A 17,128-nucleotide genomic window follows, 5' to 3' on the forward strand; every position below is an offset into this window, starting at 1 on the left:
CACACACAGACACACACACACACACACAGCTTTAATGTCATTAAATTGTGTTTATTCATGTTCATTTGGGAAACGTGTCATATTTTTTAATGATCATCTTTGTTGATTATTGGCTTTGATATCTTGGCTGCTGTAATGTGCAAGGAGTGTAAAACGTAACTCTAAGTGACAACTAGACTACAGCTATTAACAAAGCAAGGCTTTCTAATGTGAGTGAAACGAGAGTGTGGGGCGACAGGAGTCCATTCTGGAGTAAAGGAGAAGTCATGAGTGTTGGACCTTCCTTACATGTTTTGTCATCCTTCCACTGCAAAGCTGATCTACTGACAATGTGTATAAGAGTAACATAGGACATATAAAATCTTGTGTGAACTGACTTGGTGGGATATAAACCATGAAAATAATCTTCTTTCAACTCTTTCTTATACTGTTCATATGTTTTTCATAGTGGACTAAACAGAGCATACAATCCTCTTTGTTGTGGTACAGACACACTGGGAATCATTGTGTGTTGTGGAGGATTTGTATGTCGCAGTCTTAGAGGGCTTCGTGGCCTCCGGTCAGCTTGTGGAAAAGCTCTTCATTGAGTGTGTCGCTCTTCTCACGACTGCGTGTCGACATGAAAATGTAACCTCCAATGAACTCGTGAACGATTTTGCAGTCTGCTGTCACACAGCTGAAAGCAATGTTGACATTTCCTTCAAACTCTATGGCCATCTAGGGGAGAAGAAACCCAAAGGAGAGAATTTATGAGACACTTTTACAGTTGAAGCTAAATTTAGGATTAGAAAATTGTTCAGATGGCGACAAAATACAACAATCATGTTAAGGGCTTCTTTAAAAGTTCTGCTCTGCACTGTTGGAACTGAAGCTTGTCACTTTATACATAGTGTAACTGGGGTCACTGTCCTATACTGACAGCATTGTTTAATAATTATATGATGATTATATATTAATTATATTTTCATAGGATACCTGCATTAAATTCTCCTCTACTTCATTCAGTTCAAAATATTGTGGAAGACAAGTTTCTGTAGGATGGAAGTTGTATAAAGTCATCAGTGTCACCTGTCGTATATCCCAGTTGACATTCCACTGCTTCATGTTGTTGTAGCGCCAGGTCTTCACCACATCGCCCACGCCCAGGTCAATGCGGATCAGGCGGTTGGGAGCAATGCCCAGAACCTCGTCTTTCCGACTCCCCTTAAACCTGTCAGACAAAGAACACCTTCAGCTTTCTTCCTTCTAAAACCTTCCTGAGACAATAATTAATCTTAAATCCTATTATACTTAGGGACAATAAGGTCACTCGGCTTGTAGGATCACACTTCACAAGTTTTTGACCCACCTTTATTATCATGTGTTACAATGATTTACTATATGAAAAGGGACTACAGTTTTTTCTTAAACATTCACACAGTAAGATTGTTTAAAAAAGTTGTATCAAATTCCTGATTATATATAAATGTATAAATACTGGGTCAGTAATTATTTCCTTTAAATGTAGACATAAAATCAGAAATGATGTATTTTCTAAAAGTTACACTGCCAGTGAGTTTTTTTACGTTCTAAAAAGTTTTCCGACACTTATGTAGTAAAACTGTGACATGTGACTTTAATATTCACTGCTAATCGAACAGCCTTTAATGTAATTGTCATCACACAAGTTTGTTGCAGTTGGGACACATTTAGTTCTTTCAAACTTCAAACTAATTTTCAAAAGTTCACCTGACAACAAAGTAAGAGAGGCCAAAGTCAGGCAGCGCCTGCCAGATCTGCAGGAAACGCATCACTGCGTCTGTCAGAGAGAGCTGAGCCACATTCTGGTAAGCGTCCAGGATACGAGGGGTCAGCTGGAGGAGCAGGCACAGGGTCAAAGGTCAAGTATAATTATAATTTTGCTGCCTTGAGAAAAAGTAAGCAGATATCTCAGATGCAGAAGGCTTAGGCAGGTTCAGTTATACTTTTGACCAATGTCATGCAGATTGTTTAGGATCAATAAATCTGTTGCAGCTAAATCCAGAAAATACAAGACAACATACATATATTTATCTCTACCTGTTTGGCTTTGTACTTCTTATGGTAGCGTGGCGAGACCAGACTGTGAGTATTGATGCTTTCATCACTGGCAGGGGTATTACCATGGGAACCAGAGCTGGTCTTTTGCATAGCGAGGAAGGAGCCGATGCTCTCGATCTCGCTCTGGTAGCTGCTGTCAGCCAGACTCTTCCCTTTGGAGCCCAATCGACACGCTGCCATCCACTGAGCATACTGCTGCTCCTGGAGTGTGAGAGACAGCAATACAGCAGATAGACAATGTGAGAGAGAGGATGAGGTAGTGAGGAAGGTATTGTATTTTATGTGTGTGAGTGTGTCCTCACGTTTTCACAGCGTAGATAGACCTCGTTCATTCCCTCTGGAGCTGGAATCAGAAGTTTAATGAGGAACTTCTGTGCTGCCACATTCACATCGGGAGCCACCTCGCATCCTGTGTGCAGAAGAACTATTAACAACACATCTTACATTCACTGGTTAGACATAAAAATATTTCATGGGAATGACAGTTTAGCTCAGTTTGTAGAGCAGGCGTCCATATACTGCACTGAGGTCTAAGTCCTCGTCATGCAGGTCGAATCCCGACCTCATTTGGTGCATTTCACTACCCACTCTCCTTCAAACTCAGTTACTTTATATCTGTCCTATCCACTTAATCCCAACAGTTCTACTTGAAAAATAAATCAGTCATGGGTGTGAAAAATAAAAGACAACACATTTAGACTTGAACACTGCTTCACTCTAACTGTTCATTTTCTGTGTTTTAGCCCAGAATCCTGGTTTATTATTGTACTGATCTATTGACTTGGCAGGAAACTCAAGAGTAGCACTTGCACATTTTTTTAAACAGTATTCATACTCTTAGGCATACCGTAGCGTGCAGTGATGCTACACAGCTCGTTCTCTTCATCCTGGATATATCATGATAAACAGATTCTGTACCTTTGAGGTTAATCTGTTGAATGGGCTCTCCGATGCTCTCTTCTTTACTCTTGAAATAACAGATTGAGGTATCCTGGAACTTGAACCAGTATTGCTTATATCCCTTCAGTGTCAGTCTCTTGGGCCTGTAACAATCAAACATCAACTATCAACACGGGTGTAAAAAGTAAAGAATCATAAAAATGTGTTGAAAAAAAAACAACATTCATCATTTTCTGATTTGGTAACAGAAGCAGTAAAGGTTGTTATGTATGTCTTGGTGGTCATTTACAAAAAGTTTTACCTGAAAATCTTCAGATAGTCGTTGAGTTCGGGTGCAGTCATGGTTTCCTGGTTAACAAAGATGTTTTTCAGTGGATGAAATGTTTCTTATGCTTCTTTGTAAACTGTATCATTTGAAATGTCTGTGGCTCTTTCTGTATGACAATCATATGCATGTGTTGACATTAGGTTCGAAACAAACTGCAAAAATAAGAAGTCCCAAAATAGTTATGGTCTTTCAAAATGGCTGCATATACTGAATAAATTACAATAACTTAAAGCATGAATCTAAGCCTCCACTAGGTACTTGTAAATGAGATTTTTTTCTGCTGCTGAGACAACCTCAATCCTTTCCTGACAGTAAGAGAAAAACAAGTAATTTGTCTAACCAGCATTTCAGAAGCAGAGCTGCTCTCTCCGTCCATCTTGACCTCCAGAGACTGCAGGGCGGACTCCAGGTCGTCCATGGCTGCACTGGAGCTCAGCATCTGTGGCTCCGACAGAGACACCTTACTGATGTGGTACTATCCAGGAGTGTGGGGGTAAGAGAGAACATAGATCAGTCTGCTGCCATGATCTGTGTCATCTGGACCTTTTTGTCCTTTGACCATAGATTTAGGTAACAATAATAATGGTTGTTTTTTAATAAGCTTCATTTTCAAAACTGACACATTTGATGTATTTTCATTAATTTGATGCTCACAGGGCTTTCACAGTTGGCATTGGCTACTGTAAAGCAACATATGAACCAATAAAATTCCAAGTTCAGAGACAAGCCATGAAACATTTTGCCTAATAAATCTCATTTGATTAGGTTGCAAACCAGGCATGTATTGCCAATATTTGACGACTAACGATTTAAAGTTTGATTGGTCAGCAGCTTTTCTTCTGCTGATGTTTAAAACATGCAGACAGTTTCCTGTCAAGAGGATACTATACTTAAGATAGATCAAAAATAACTGGTCGACACTGTCTGGGAAGATTAAAGTTATTTATAGTCATCATTTCTTGGCAGAAAAGTTTTACATTCCTGTAAAATATGCAGGAAATGTCCACTGCCTTAAATGTATTTTCAAAATGTAATTAGTTGTTTTTTTCCCAGCTCATTTGAAGCACATATAGTCACTTCAGCTGCAGGGTTTAGTACCTGCAGAGCTCCAAACAGCATCATCTCCTCCTCGGTGCAGTCAATGTCCTCCAGCAGGATGGCCCATCGCGCCTGCTCATACAGCTGGCTCAAACGCACAGCATCGTACTACACCAGCAGCCAGAAAGAGAGAGCCAATTACATACAAACAGATACACAGATGCCTAAAATATATTTTTAAAAAATCATCATCAAACACACACACACACACACACACACACCTTGGGCTCTATATCATAGAAGGAAAAGTATTTGAAGCGAAGCCAGAGACGGTCATTCTCTTGGATTCCCTGCTGCGTGAGACACCGGGAAGAGTCCAACCACCTGAGGGGAAAAGAGTTTTTACATCTGAGTTCACTAACAAATAATTGCTTTTTTGTTGCATTTTCAACATTATCAATTAACTTTAAAGCCCCAAGTTCCTTCACAGACATAAATGTGCAGCCATATGCTCTCATTTGACTTGTCTTTGTTGGTGAATAGTTTTTAGATCAGTGATCTTCTGTTTTATTTAACTGTATTATGTAGGATAGATAAATGAATATACGACAAAGCTGTATGAACTCCACAACTCACATTAAGGAGGCACTAAATGACCTTTTTTCTTATTTCAATAAGGATAACATTATGTGAGTGCAGGATGAGTCCTCAGTTTTATGATACCTTTACACGCTTTGCCATGACTTCATAGCAGAGCGCAGGTTTTGTTACTAACAATAGTAATAGCTAATTAGTACAGCTAGCTCCTAAGAATGAATTAAATCCTGTAGTTAAATAAAAACATAACATAATGTGTAAAATTCCCCTCACTTTTGTGTTTTCATTGTCGAGACCAGCGGTTCTCAACTGGTGGGTCTGGACCAAAAAGTGGGTCTCAGAGCTGTTTTTAGTGGGCCACAAATGTTTGTCTGGAAAAACGTGTGTCAAAAATCTATGAAGTGCTTTTTAAATGAGTTTGTTTTGCTTAGCTAGTTGGTTCTGAGGTCAAAGCTTTACAATGTTTCATTAATCAAATCTGATTGGTTGAAAAACAGCATACATTTGGGTCACCATTTCTTACAGAGGAGGTGGTGGGTCCTGAGGCTAGACAAGTTGCGAACGACTGATCTAGACTGATGATGCGATGGATGCATACCTTCCATGTATGTGGGCCTTGTCCACCACGCTGGCTGCTCTGTACTGCTTGGCTATGGCCTCGGGGGCGGGAGGAGGCTGGGTGACTGACAGCATTTTGTAGATGGCCTCCATTTCTGCTGAGTCAGCAAAATGAGCTGGCATGCCGTTATAGAGGCAGGGCCTGGATGCTGTAAAGGATGTGGAGCAGAACAGTTTGTAGACGAGAGGAAAAACAATTCTAAACTCTTCAATATGTTGCTCAGTTTTTGTTTTAAAAAACACACGAGGTGAGAGAATGGTTGTCAGATGGAATTACGATTTGGCTAATCTTTAAAATCATTCAGATGTTAATTAAACCTCATTATACCAATTGGACTTTTTTTTCTGTACAAAGCTGACACGATACACTGTGACATTAGTTGCTGCTTATTATTTGCCTGGATAGTTTAGGTGACTGGGGGGGGTTTATAGGACTTTCAGTATTGATGATACAGCAGTAAATGGAGGGTTGCATTTTCAAATCAAAACAGTTTTTAAATTGGGTTTTAGACTTGTTGTTTTCCAGTATTGCTATTATCCTGCAATTTTGTGCTTTGAAAATGGAGTACTTGTCCATTCATATTTTCATTAGGGGTCAAAGTTTATTAAACATGTGAGTGCAGTGTGTTGAGTGTATACCCGAGGAGAGGGGCACCTCGGTCAGGTTGTAGATCTCCTCAGTCGAGTCTTTGTCTTTCTTTTTCTTCTTCTCCTCTACAGGCCGGAGGAGAGACAGCTCCTCAGGGTGGCGGATATCTGCGTTAATGGACACAAAGAATTAACTTAATCATGCAGACAAACAGTCCTGACAGAATTAATGTGAGATCAGAAGGTGGTCTCCAAATATTTGAGGTTTATTTGTTGCTTTTTGTTGAGTCTTAAGGTGTTGACTAACCAACTAATTTATCTGTATTTCAAGCTACTCCTTCCTCAGCCTTTGTTTCTTATAAATAATGTCTAAATAACTGAATTTATTGCCAGTAATCTGATAAGCATTCTTTATCTGCAAGTAGCCTACTAATCAGATCATCAGTAGAGCTGCTGTAACGTGGCACAGCTATGATGTGTCTCGCTTTTAGAGTTAGATTTCTTTGTTTCATCACTTCAGAATCATGTGAAATGGACATATTTGCAATACTTCTTTCAAGATTTGTTTCTATCTCAGCATGCACTTTTGTGATCATGAAAGTTGTGATAGTAATAATAATAATACGTTTATTTGAAAACAGGGACCGCGCACATTAATAACATTTCTGTAAATGCGCCAGAATTAGCCAACATCTGTAGTCCCCAGACAGATGTTAAAGTCATCCTAAAAACAGGAAAAACAGAATATTAAAAATAAGATAAATAGATAGATAGTCTAGTTAAAATGTAAAAATCCAAGTTTTTAGTTTTTCAGCTTGTTAGCTGACTGGTCGGCTCTTAAACCCTGAGGCACAACATAAAGTGCAATTGACTCCAGACTGCTGTTTATGATAATAATTAGAAGGGAATGAAAAAATATAAAAGACTCAAAACAAGGAGGAAGATGAAAAAAACAAAACATGCCAAAAAAATAAAATAAAATACAGAGATGAACTATTGAAGAACAAGAACAAAGAAACAGAATATAAACAGGAACATGTGAAAGAAGTTGACGCATAAACTATAAGTCTGTTTATGCGTCTATTTTCTCCAGTCATGGTGCACAGTAAGTCTCTTTTAATACTTCACTTGTTCCTCCTTGACTTTTTGTTTTCTTGCTTTTCTCATTCTGAAAGTCCCATTTTACCACTGACATTTTGTCAATGTTCATCTGTCACCCTTTAGAAAAAGTTGCATATCTTTTCCTGATCCCTGACTTCTGTCTGTAAACTCTGAAAGCTTTTCTGTGAATAAACTGTTGATCTGCATAGGGCCAACTATGTATCTTCTGCTGATGTTTTGGTCCTGTTGGCCTGCTGTGACTAACAGAGAGACAAAAAGGCAGAAAGACAGAATAAAAGAAGATGAGGAAAGACTTGTAGAAAGGAATAGAGACTGAGACTCACTGAGCTGTCTGCAGATGCCCATCACGGTCTGGAAGACAGGGTTGGAGAAGCAGACAAGCAGCTTCAAGGTTTTTCCACTTGGCAGGCCCAGCTTCAGGGGCTTGTGTTGGGGCATGAAGAGCAGCCGGGCGTCTGCATGGATGCCATACTTCTCCAGAGTCCAGGCTGTCCGCAGCAGCCAGCGACTCTTCTGCTCCCACCAGAGAGCATGGTCTGACCAATCCCGCTTGATCTCTACAAAGGACACACACAATACAGATGCCATTGACGCAAAGTAACATCATTCATGTTTAAACACTGAAGTCCAAAGACTGCAGGTTTTTTGTTATTAAGGAGAAGCCATATTGAGAATAATGATGAAAGAATTCAACTGGCAACCACACAGAAAAACCACTGAGAAAAAAGAAACTAAACTGCCACTGCAATGAACTGAACTAATTGTTAATAGATGTGAGCTTGAGTTTTGTGTTCATTCTCCTGGTAAACTTTCTGGATTTTTTACACTAGTTCTTATTATATTTCTTTGTGAGGTGCAAAACCCACCTCTTCATTCTTGTGTTTAATATAGAAATGCAGTCAATAACTGCCATGTGTTTGTCTTTTCTCGATTCTTTGACATCTTTCACCAAGCATTTTTGAAACTACTGTAGCCTAGAGACAGACTTAATTTCCAGATGATTCACAAATGTAGGTATTTTGATAGTGAAATGGAAGAATTATTACTCATTGGTTTTTTTGGTTTTTTTTTTTACATTTTAAGATCAGAAACAGTCTAACAGAAGTGTTTGACATAAATGCACATGTGCGATAGGACAGGATAGAAAATTTGATGTGTAGGCACATGTGCACATAAGTCAGGGTCAATAAGTTATATAGATGTGAGGTCTGGCTTTTTAAAGTCTGAGTCTAACATTAAGTATATATAAGTACATAACCATAATAAGTTCCTTGCAGAGGATCGCGTGATGAAATGTTATTTCTTCTACTTTTTCAACCAAGAATTTGGTGAATGATTGATCAACTGGTCAGCAGAAAGACTATTGTGAAAAGTTATAGTGACACCTTACAACTACCTGGCAAGTTAGACATGCAGTTTTTCAAAAGGAAGCCTTGTCCATGCAATTTTTGTAACTTTATAAGTCTCCTTTCACAGGGACTAAGGCAGAGACGGAAGCAGACAGAAACAGACAGATTGACACCCACGTGTCTTCTCAACCAGCTTTAGGATGACTCCTCCGACGTGGAGGTCAGAGGCAACACTGAGGGTGACAGGTGGGGCATCAGGGCCCAGGTCCTCCACTGTGACTGACAGGTCCCATGCAGCCATACTGGGAGAAGTAGCGCAAAAGAGAGAGAGTGAGAGAGAGAGAGAGAGAAGAACTGTTGGAGAAGAAGAAAGCTGGAATAAAAAATTAAGAGAGTTAATACTGATGATTAAGTAACGTTGCCAAACTGATAACAGATTGTTGTGAAAGCTGCTCTTGAAATAATCTATTAGACTGAAGAATGTAATTGTGTTAAAGAAATGCGTGACAGCTCAGGAAAATCAGTCATGGACAAGAGGATGAACAAAATGAACACATTAAGTGAGATTATAATATCAAATGTTCTTTTTCTGGTCCTTCAATTAAACTCTTCATTTTACTTTCTTCATGTCTAACAAGGATAAAAATGTTCCGCTGTATTGTAAAGCCACATTAGTAAACATTAGTGCTTCCACTATTATTACTCTCGAAAGGTATTTATGTCACAAGTAAGAAATGATGCACTCTGATCCTTTAATAACTTAAGGATATGTATGAGGAACATTCAAAAACTCTCGAACCCAAGTCAGTCACACTTCAGAATAACATTGTGCTTCAATGTGAAAAAACTATTTCAGCTGTACTTCACATTAGTGTTTCCTGCTTTATTGAGAAAGGTGATTAACATGCCTCCATATTTCATTTTAAGAAATATTGTTCAAACAGTGTAAAATCGGCTTTACATAATAAAAACATTTACAAAATATGATGTTTGATCTGCTTCATTTTTCCAGAAAGGTTCAGCTGGTTATGGCACAAAGAGATGACAGATGACATGTCAATCATACTTCAGCCAAACAGACTGAAAGTCATGGTTCTATATCACATGATACTGAGTAACAAACACACACTGGATGGATGAGCTGATTCCGGCAACATGTCCAGTTTGATGAAAACTTCCTGTTTCTGACTTGAACTACTATATCACCAGGCATGCACACTTCCGCTTTCTGACCTGCTCAAAGTAACATGTTCAATCAATGACAAACAAGTAACCAAATGTATAAAAGTCTAAGCCCATTGTTAAGATATACACATTAGGATTAAAAATTAGTTTCTTTGCATCATATCTCAGTTTTTTCCAAAAGCTATCACAACTTATGGTGTAATGATAAACATGGCGGAATCCTTTCAGAGGCCTGACACGTCTCTTTTACATGTTTCTGCAAGTTCTGATCTCTGACCAGTTTATTTCCTACATATTAGAGAGTCAACTGGTATTACCTCAAAATGTACCCCACATGTTTATATTTAACACAGAAGCTTTCCACAAACACATCCAGCTCTAACTTTTCACTCTGTTCTGGTTCCCCGCCTCCTCTCATTTAGACGCAAATACCCCCATCATACACAGTATTAAAGACACTACCTTCAGCCTCCTCTGTCCAAGGGTTTAAGAAATGGGAACTCAGTGACCCCTGTATCAGTGAGATCGTTTCCAAGGTTTTCAGTAAAATTGTGCAGCAGCCTCTCCTCTCTCGGGCTGGGCAGGTAGTGGTCTGTGGTGCTCTGTCTGCTCGTGTCACTTCTGTCAAACTAGGCTGGTTCCTTTTTTTTTTGTCAGTTTCCGCCAGGCGGAAATGTAAGGGTTCAACTCTCTGACTGACAATGTGAGTGGTTCACATTAGGCAACATGTGCATGCATCTGCATGCAACACATGTACGAGAGTAGATACTGTTTGAGCTATATGGACAGACCACACACATCTTGCACTCCTCCCTTTTAAACGACAAGCACAATCCAATAAAGTGGTATATGATCATATGTTTTATTTTGCTAGATAGATGATGATAACTTTCAAGTAGTGGTTGTGCAGTTGAATTATCAGATGGAAAAAAGGACTGCATATTCTATACATGTATAGCCATTTTCCTGTTCCTATCAGCCTGTCTTTGGAACAAACACGATAATCTTGCTTTCATCATAACGTTACGAGTTAAATTTGAGGAAAACACATTCCCATTCATCATGGGACTACTGTCGTTGGGACAATAACATCATCCTGTCCTGCCAGCTGGGCAAAAACAGTATATAAGAAAGTCACATAGCCTATTACATTTTTAGGTTTTTAATGTACCTGAATATTTAGAATATTAGCTTAATATTTAGCAAAGACTAAATATTCTAATTAGAAACTCAACATTTACAATCTTGTCATGTATATGTAAAATGTGGATATAATTTTTTAAATATAGATTTAACAGACATAGCCTAACCTTGATATTTGCTTAATGATCTTTAATTAATTTTGACATAAAAAATAAATATGCTAAAGTTAACAAATATAGCCTAGCTCTAAATCTGGTGAAGTATTTTTAGTGTGCACAATTTTATAATCGGCGCCTCATAGATTTCTACAAGGTTGTTCTAGCTACTTGTTCATTACATGGCAAAGACAAAATCATGTATACTAAACTCAATTTTACAGCTAGGTTCTGTGTCAAATCCAGAGTTATATTGATGATGCTGGTGGTATCACCCATAGTGTTCTATATATATATCTATGGTTTCACCGGCCAATGCGAACGTCATCTAGTAATACTAGTATTTCCGACGGTCATGAAGGAGGCATAAGTCTACGCGCTGGATTTGGCTTTTCCATTTATTAGAGTCGGGGTTAAGGTGTGGTGTGAGACTAAAACCAAGGTAGCAATGGGTAATTCTTTATGCCATTACCACTGCTTAGGATAGCCTATTAAAAGTTAAAAATCAGCTCTGCTGGCCACATTAACGTGGACTGAAACTTCTTTAAGTTTGCAGTTTTGCAACAGTCCGAGGTCCCCTTCGTCGATGGTACAGTCCACGCACACACGTCCGAATCAAATATGGCACATGCGACCTGAGGGTTTCAGCTGTGCTTTGAAAGTATCGAAAGCGAAACTTTGTCAAGGTGCTCAGGAGATAGATTTCTGTGAGAGCTGTAACACACACCGCTTACCCGCTCGCTGTCACTCAGACATGTCAACTCTGTTTTCACGTATCAGAGCCCCTCTTCTGTCCAGCGGCCCTCTGAGTCGAGTCCGTGCAGACTTCCAGAGAGCCGGTGACAAGTTCAAACACATGTTATCTCCTGGGTGCCCCCAGCTTGGAGGGACGCCAGCATCTAGTCCTGTCCGCGGCCATATTCATGCTCCGCACCGAGCTCAGGGGTTTTCTACTTCCACGACAGCAACAGCTTGGAAGTCCAGCCAGGGTCACTGTTCCTCCTCAGCCGGGGGTTGGAGAGGCTGGCCCGGCAAGTTCGCCCTCGGTGCCGCCCTCGGAGTAAGTTCAGCTGCACTGGTCCAGTCTCTCCACACCGGCCTCTGCGCCATGGCCCAGAAAGTTAACCTAAACTCTGCTGAGGGAGACTGGAAGGAGACCAAGGGTGAGACAGTTCAACAGAGGTCACGATGATTTTTAATTACACTCCAGCTTATCTGCATAATGTTTTGCTTATGAATGAAAGTGTGTGCTGTCACGTGACCAGTATACCTGTCTGACCTGATGATGGATGTAGACCAAAAGCAGCAAGTGCTTGTAACAATCATTTTATAATACTCCAAAGAACACATCTGAAATAATAATGAGTTATTTGTTTTATCATTTTACAACAAAGTACACCAATCACACTTTATACACTCATAATAAGAATACTGAATAATACAAAAAACACAATAAGTCTAAATAGATATCATATAGGCAAATATATAATACAATAATGGCCTTGAAGTTTTAATTTAGATGACACAGATCAGGACCAGGAGAAAGGAAGCACATTGAAAAGCTGTGATTGCTGTGTTATTGTTTTGACAAATGATTACAGTTTGACTATATGACAAAAAATGTTATCACAATAAAAAAATGGTATATCAGTCACTATTGATAATTATCGCCAGAATTGCCAAATTATTATTTCTTTCATGTTTAAAGGTGCATTTTTGCTCCTCAGTGAAAGTTAAGGAAACCAGATGGTTAATTGTGGTTTAAATATTCTTTATTGTCAATACATGACAAACTTTACTTGAACTGAGGAACATTTCCGTATCATGACATTCGATGATGGTTTCGGTGTGTTCTAATGGATGATATTGTTTCAAATGGTTGGAACATGTTTGTGGTGTTGCCCGTTTGAGCCTCACACGTCTTCTGGTGTAATTATAGGTTTAAATCTATTAAACATTTGTTATTTATATTGAGTATAATTATATTATATTGTGATAATTGATTATGTCGCAATATTTATTGTTATCGTTTCAGCGCCCAGACCTAATAAGCATTAAATCAGTCTACAGAAGTATCTGTGACCTTAATTATCTGGAATTCTTTACAAAACCTTCACAAATAGTTATATCTGTGTAATCCAGGAACTTTGTTTATTATATTTGGAGGCCTCTTAGACTTATTCCACTTGAGGATTTTCTTTTGGCACGTGAACATTGGCATGTTTCTCTTGTCCATAAAGTAAATAGAAAAATAAAGTAAAATCCAGTTCAAACTTCCTGTTGTTCTTCCATTGATTCTCTCAGAGTTCTTGCTGTCTCTATCTGTGAAGGACAGGCGTCAGTACTACAGGACGTCTAGCTCTGTGCCACTGGAAGACATCCCTGTATGGACTCCTGCTGCAGGTCAGACACCCAGCATCAGTCAAACTCAAAGCCTCTGTCAAGCTCATGTGGAGATTTTCTGAGAGGGATAGAGACACAGCAGCCCTACTCCTTCTTATATCACACATTTGGATATATACATATAGCATGATGTCATTTAAACCTCATTTTGTTTTGCAATGAACAAAGATACGGAAGCTGCTTGTTAAAAAAATGTCACATGAGCTTCTTATGCATAGACATTAGCAAAACACAAAACGCACAAGATGACTATCTTATATGTTTTTAACCTATTATCAAATATATCACAAGCATAATATTTTGTGAACATTTATCAAAGCTTTGCTGTGCCCTCATTGTCATCCATAGACCAGCTCGGCCCTCAGTATGTGACAGCAAACAAACGTATATCCTTCTTTTTGCATTTTCAAAAGTTTTGGGGAATGGGTATATTCTATGTCTTCAATTCAGAGACATTTTTACTCAGATATCATTGAGAAATGTAATTTGCTTTGTCTGGTGAAAATAGTTTGGTTATTTGTTTGTGTGTGTGTGTGTGTGATCATTATCAGGTGGTTGTGTGAAGCCGTTGTACCAGAGGAATGAAAAGTTGGACCAGAAGATTTCCCTCTACAGCGGTGACATCACCAAGCTGGAGATAGATGCTATTGTCAATGCAGGTATGTGTGTGTGTGTGTGTGTGTGTGTGTGTGTGTGTGTGTATAATGTTTTTATTTTATGTATCTAAATAAACAGACACATGCTTAAGAACACTAAGATAACTACAGGCAAGCAGGGAAACCTGAGAAAGGATTATGGATGAAAACATTGTGTGTGAAAGCAGAGCCTCCAGTGTGTTTGTGCATCCATCTGAAGGAAGTGTACCAAAGTGTAGAACACAAAAAAGAAACTGTGAGGGCGGTTTTATGCTGTGATAATGGGAATGAGGCTTTCTGGGAGTGTGGGTGGGACAGCAACAGGCTTAAATATAGTTACTTACGTGTTTGTTGTACACACAGCAAACGACACTAGAAGAACAACAAAGGGGTTTAAATAAGGAGGAATGCTGACGGACGCTCTGAAAACTTCAAGCGAAATAAAAAAAGCTTTTATGTAAATTCTCAGTAGAACTAAACAGATTATAAACTGAATCCTTTGAAACTAAAATGATGTAAATGAACCATAGTTACAGTGATTTTACTTTTTAAAGTAATTTAGTCTGGTTAAAGTTGGTGATATGTGATGATGCTGAGAGGTGAGAAATTTGCCCCCTCTCCCAAAAAAACACAATTCAACAAGAATAACATTACAGATTGTTACAAGGAAACATTGTTGATACTGATTTGTGATTAGTGAAGAATAAAAGTACATTTTCAAATAAAGTACACTGTTATTATTCTACTAACTAACTGTGATAAAATCACTCGTAGCATCGTCATAGAAAGTCTTTTCTTTTTAAAGGTTTACTTTATTGAGAACATCCAGCACACACAGCCAGGATTGGAGGATTGGAGTTTTCTCAGTTACCACTAGATGGAGCCCAAAGCCTGATCATGTCCTGTAGAACTTTTCCCACGAGGCTGTTTGTGCATTGGGAGGAAATTGAATCGTAGTCTTGGCACAGACAGTTTTTCATGGGGGAGAGTGGCAGGCCAGCGTGCCTAAATGATGCTTGATGATGAGGCTTTAGCAGAAAATGATAGATGCTCATTGGCAGCTGACTGTCAGCAGGTGTACGCCGTGCCAGCATCCAGTGAATGTGTTGATCATTGACTCTCATTTAGAACATCACTGTGTGTGTGCGTGCGTGCGTGCGTGAGCGCATTGGCAGTCATTCATGCATGCCTTTGCCTACAAATGTTTTAGTAATTATATATAGTTTAGAAAGTGATCATAATTTGTGTCACAGCGTGTCTGTCGAAGCGACTTTGCGTATTTTTACAGGAGCTTTTACAGAGTCGCACCATGCAAAGTAGCATGGAGTTAACAAGAGGAAACAGCTAGTAAAGTGCCATTTAGCAGAGAGGACGAGGCAAGGTGAGGGAGGGGAAGCTGAAAAACACAAACAGCGCCAGAGGAAACATGACTGAGAGATGGAGCGTGAGAGCGAGTCAGCATGCTGACCGACAAAAAGGGAGGGCAGAGTCTGGAGGAGGGAGAAAAACAAAAGAGAGGTAAAAGAGAGGCAGGGAGGGGACACAAGCTTGTATTGAAGCCTCAGACTCCATTGCCATGGCAACAAGCAGGTATGGGGTATCCACAGAGGGGTTTTTTTTTTTTGGGGGGGGGGGCTGTAAAGTCTCCTCATCCTTCACTATGTGACTGATGGACTGGCCTGCCACTTGTCTCTGTGGTCATTTTGTCGAGTAAGCAGCTGACCTTTCCAGCCGATGACTAACTGATTGACTAAGAGGCTGTGAGTGATGTCAGTCGCATTTGATGTGAGGTTTAAACAAAAGAGCAGACATCGAGGGACAATTACAAAAGAGACAGTTGATCATGCTTATTTCAGAAATTGCTGGCGTAATGACTCTCCTGTTACAGAAGAGGAAAGAATCAGCGGTGTGGAAGGCAGTGCTCTCTCTGTCTCTGGCTGCTCTGACGGCCTTGAAGAATCATTTAGCCCCTAAAGCAGCAAAACATTCAATTGAAGCCAACTGTGGCCAATTATACGCTGCACTGGCAGGCTGGTAGGCAGGTTCGGAGGGGGGCTTCAAGGCCCGGCTGGTGGTTTGTAATTGACTGCAGGCGTACAAAAAAACACTCATGGATGTTTGCATAATGAGACGAGCTCACATTTATATTTATGACTAGAAAACACTGGAGACCAGAGGAGGAACAGGTGGAAACTAAGTCATTTCTTCCTTCTTTCCTCCATCAGCTCTGATCGATCAGGTGAGCAGGGCGTCACAGGGGGGGCTAGCCAGCCGGCCGGCCTCTGTTTGTCGTTCGTGTCGCTCTCAATAAAGATAGGATTTACAGTAACTCTCTGCTCCTCCTCCTCCTCCTCCTCTTTTCCTCCCCTCTCCCTCCTTCCATCCACACTTTTACAGCCCCTGGCTCCTGCCCACTCCTATAAAACACTACAAACATAAAAACCCACAAGCACTTAAGAGCCGTCCTGCTGAGGAGGAGGAGAGATGGGGCTTTTGGGTGGGTGTGGTGGGGGAGGAGACGGCGGGCAGAAACATCCTCCTCTTTACACCCCTCAATCACTCCATCCGGAGCAGGAGAGAGAGACGGAGGGGAGGATATATTGTCTCTGATGGGATAGCTGATTAAGATGGATTGCACAATGAAATGGCGTTGGAGTGATGAGTTCTGGGGATGTGTATGCGTGTGCAAGCGGGCGTGTGTGTGAATAGGACATCTCGGCAACTAACTTTGCATTAAAACCTTTTCTCAAATTGATTAAATGCAAATTTGCTTTGCTCGACTGAGCTGCATTCCCCCCCCGCAAAAGTTGTATTCCTCATTTCCATTCCTGCACTTTCATTCAGCTCTAAGTGTTGATCCTGTTTGACATGAAATGACATTAAGTTACACCGACCTTTCTTGTTGAAAGAATTTAAGTTTGATGAAAAAGGAAAGTGGATTTATTGATTCACCTGTTTATTTTTTTTTGTATAATGTCCGTTTTTCCA

General features: G+C 39.8%; 2 protein-coding genes across 5 annotated transcripts in view; one reads left to right on the forward strand and one right to left on the reverse strand.

Annotated features, from left to right (window-relative positions):
* Positions 1–30: 30 nt before the first annotated feature.
* On the reverse strand, positions 31–10,718 carry fermt3b (FERM domain containing kindlin 3b). Of its 2 annotated transcripts, none has more exons than XM_079352198.1 (15): positions 10,267–10,718; positions 8,797–8,921; positions 7,594–7,827; positions 6,200–6,316; positions 5,541–5,709; positions 4,627–4,729; positions 4,406–4,513; positions 3,648–3,782; positions 3,281–3,327; positions 2,998–3,122; positions 2,382–2,488; positions 2,059–2,280; positions 1,729–1,853; positions 1,069–1,210; positions 31–717 (listed from the first exon to the last, which is right to left on the reverse strand). In XM_079352198.1, the coding sequence occupies exons 2-15, from the start codon at positions 8,918–8,920 to the stop codon at positions 538–540; spliced, it is 1,938 nt and encodes a 645-aa protein (XP_079208324.1). In that variant the 5' UTR covers position 8,921; positions 10,267–10,718; the 3' UTR covers positions 31–537. The 2 variants fall into 2 exon arrangements, with proteins under 2 accessions (XP_079208324.1, XP_079208325.1); XM_079352199.1 differs by having other exon boundaries at positions 8,797–8,992.
* A 797-nt stretch (positions 10,719–11,515) lies between these two features.
* The window catches only part of macrod1 (mono-ADP ribosylhydrolase 1), a 102,586-nt gene continuing 96,973 nt past the window's right edge, over positions 11,516–17,128 (forward strand). Inside the window, exons 1-3 of one of the 3 annotated variants that reach the window (XM_079352204.1) lie at positions 11,516–12,265; positions 13,407–13,505; positions 14,057–14,164. In XM_079352204.1, the coding sequence (XP_079208330.1) occupies positions 11,689–12,265; positions 13,407–13,505; positions 14,057–14,164 (784 nt within the window). In that variant the 5' untranslated portion in view covers positions 11,516–11,688. The remainder of the gene's footprint in view (positions 12,266–13,406; positions 13,506–14,056; positions 14,165–17,128) is intronic. The other 2 variants (XM_079352203.1, XM_079352202.1) reach the window with 2 other exon arrangements.

The sequence above is a fragment of the Symphodus melops genome, assembly GCF_947650265.1.
Source record: "Symphodus melops genome assembly, chromosome: 9".
In the NCBI taxonomy this organism is placed as follows: Eukaryota; Metazoa; Chordata; class Actinopteri; order Labriformes; family Labridae; genus Symphodus; species Symphodus melops.

Coding starts and splice junctions, on each gene's coding strand:
- fermt3b (XM_079352198.1), bottom strand. CDS start 8,920: ATGGCTGCATGGGACCTGTCAGTCACAGTGGAGGACCTGGGCCCTGAT. Junction 6,317..7,593: donor GGGCATCTGCAGACAGCTCA/GTGAGTCTCAGT, acceptor CCATTAACGCAG/ATATCCGCCACCCTGAGGAG. Junction 1,854..2,058: donor AGAAGTACAAAGCCAAACAG/GTAGAGATAAAT, acceptor CTGCTCCTCCAG/CTGACCCCTCGTATCCTGGA.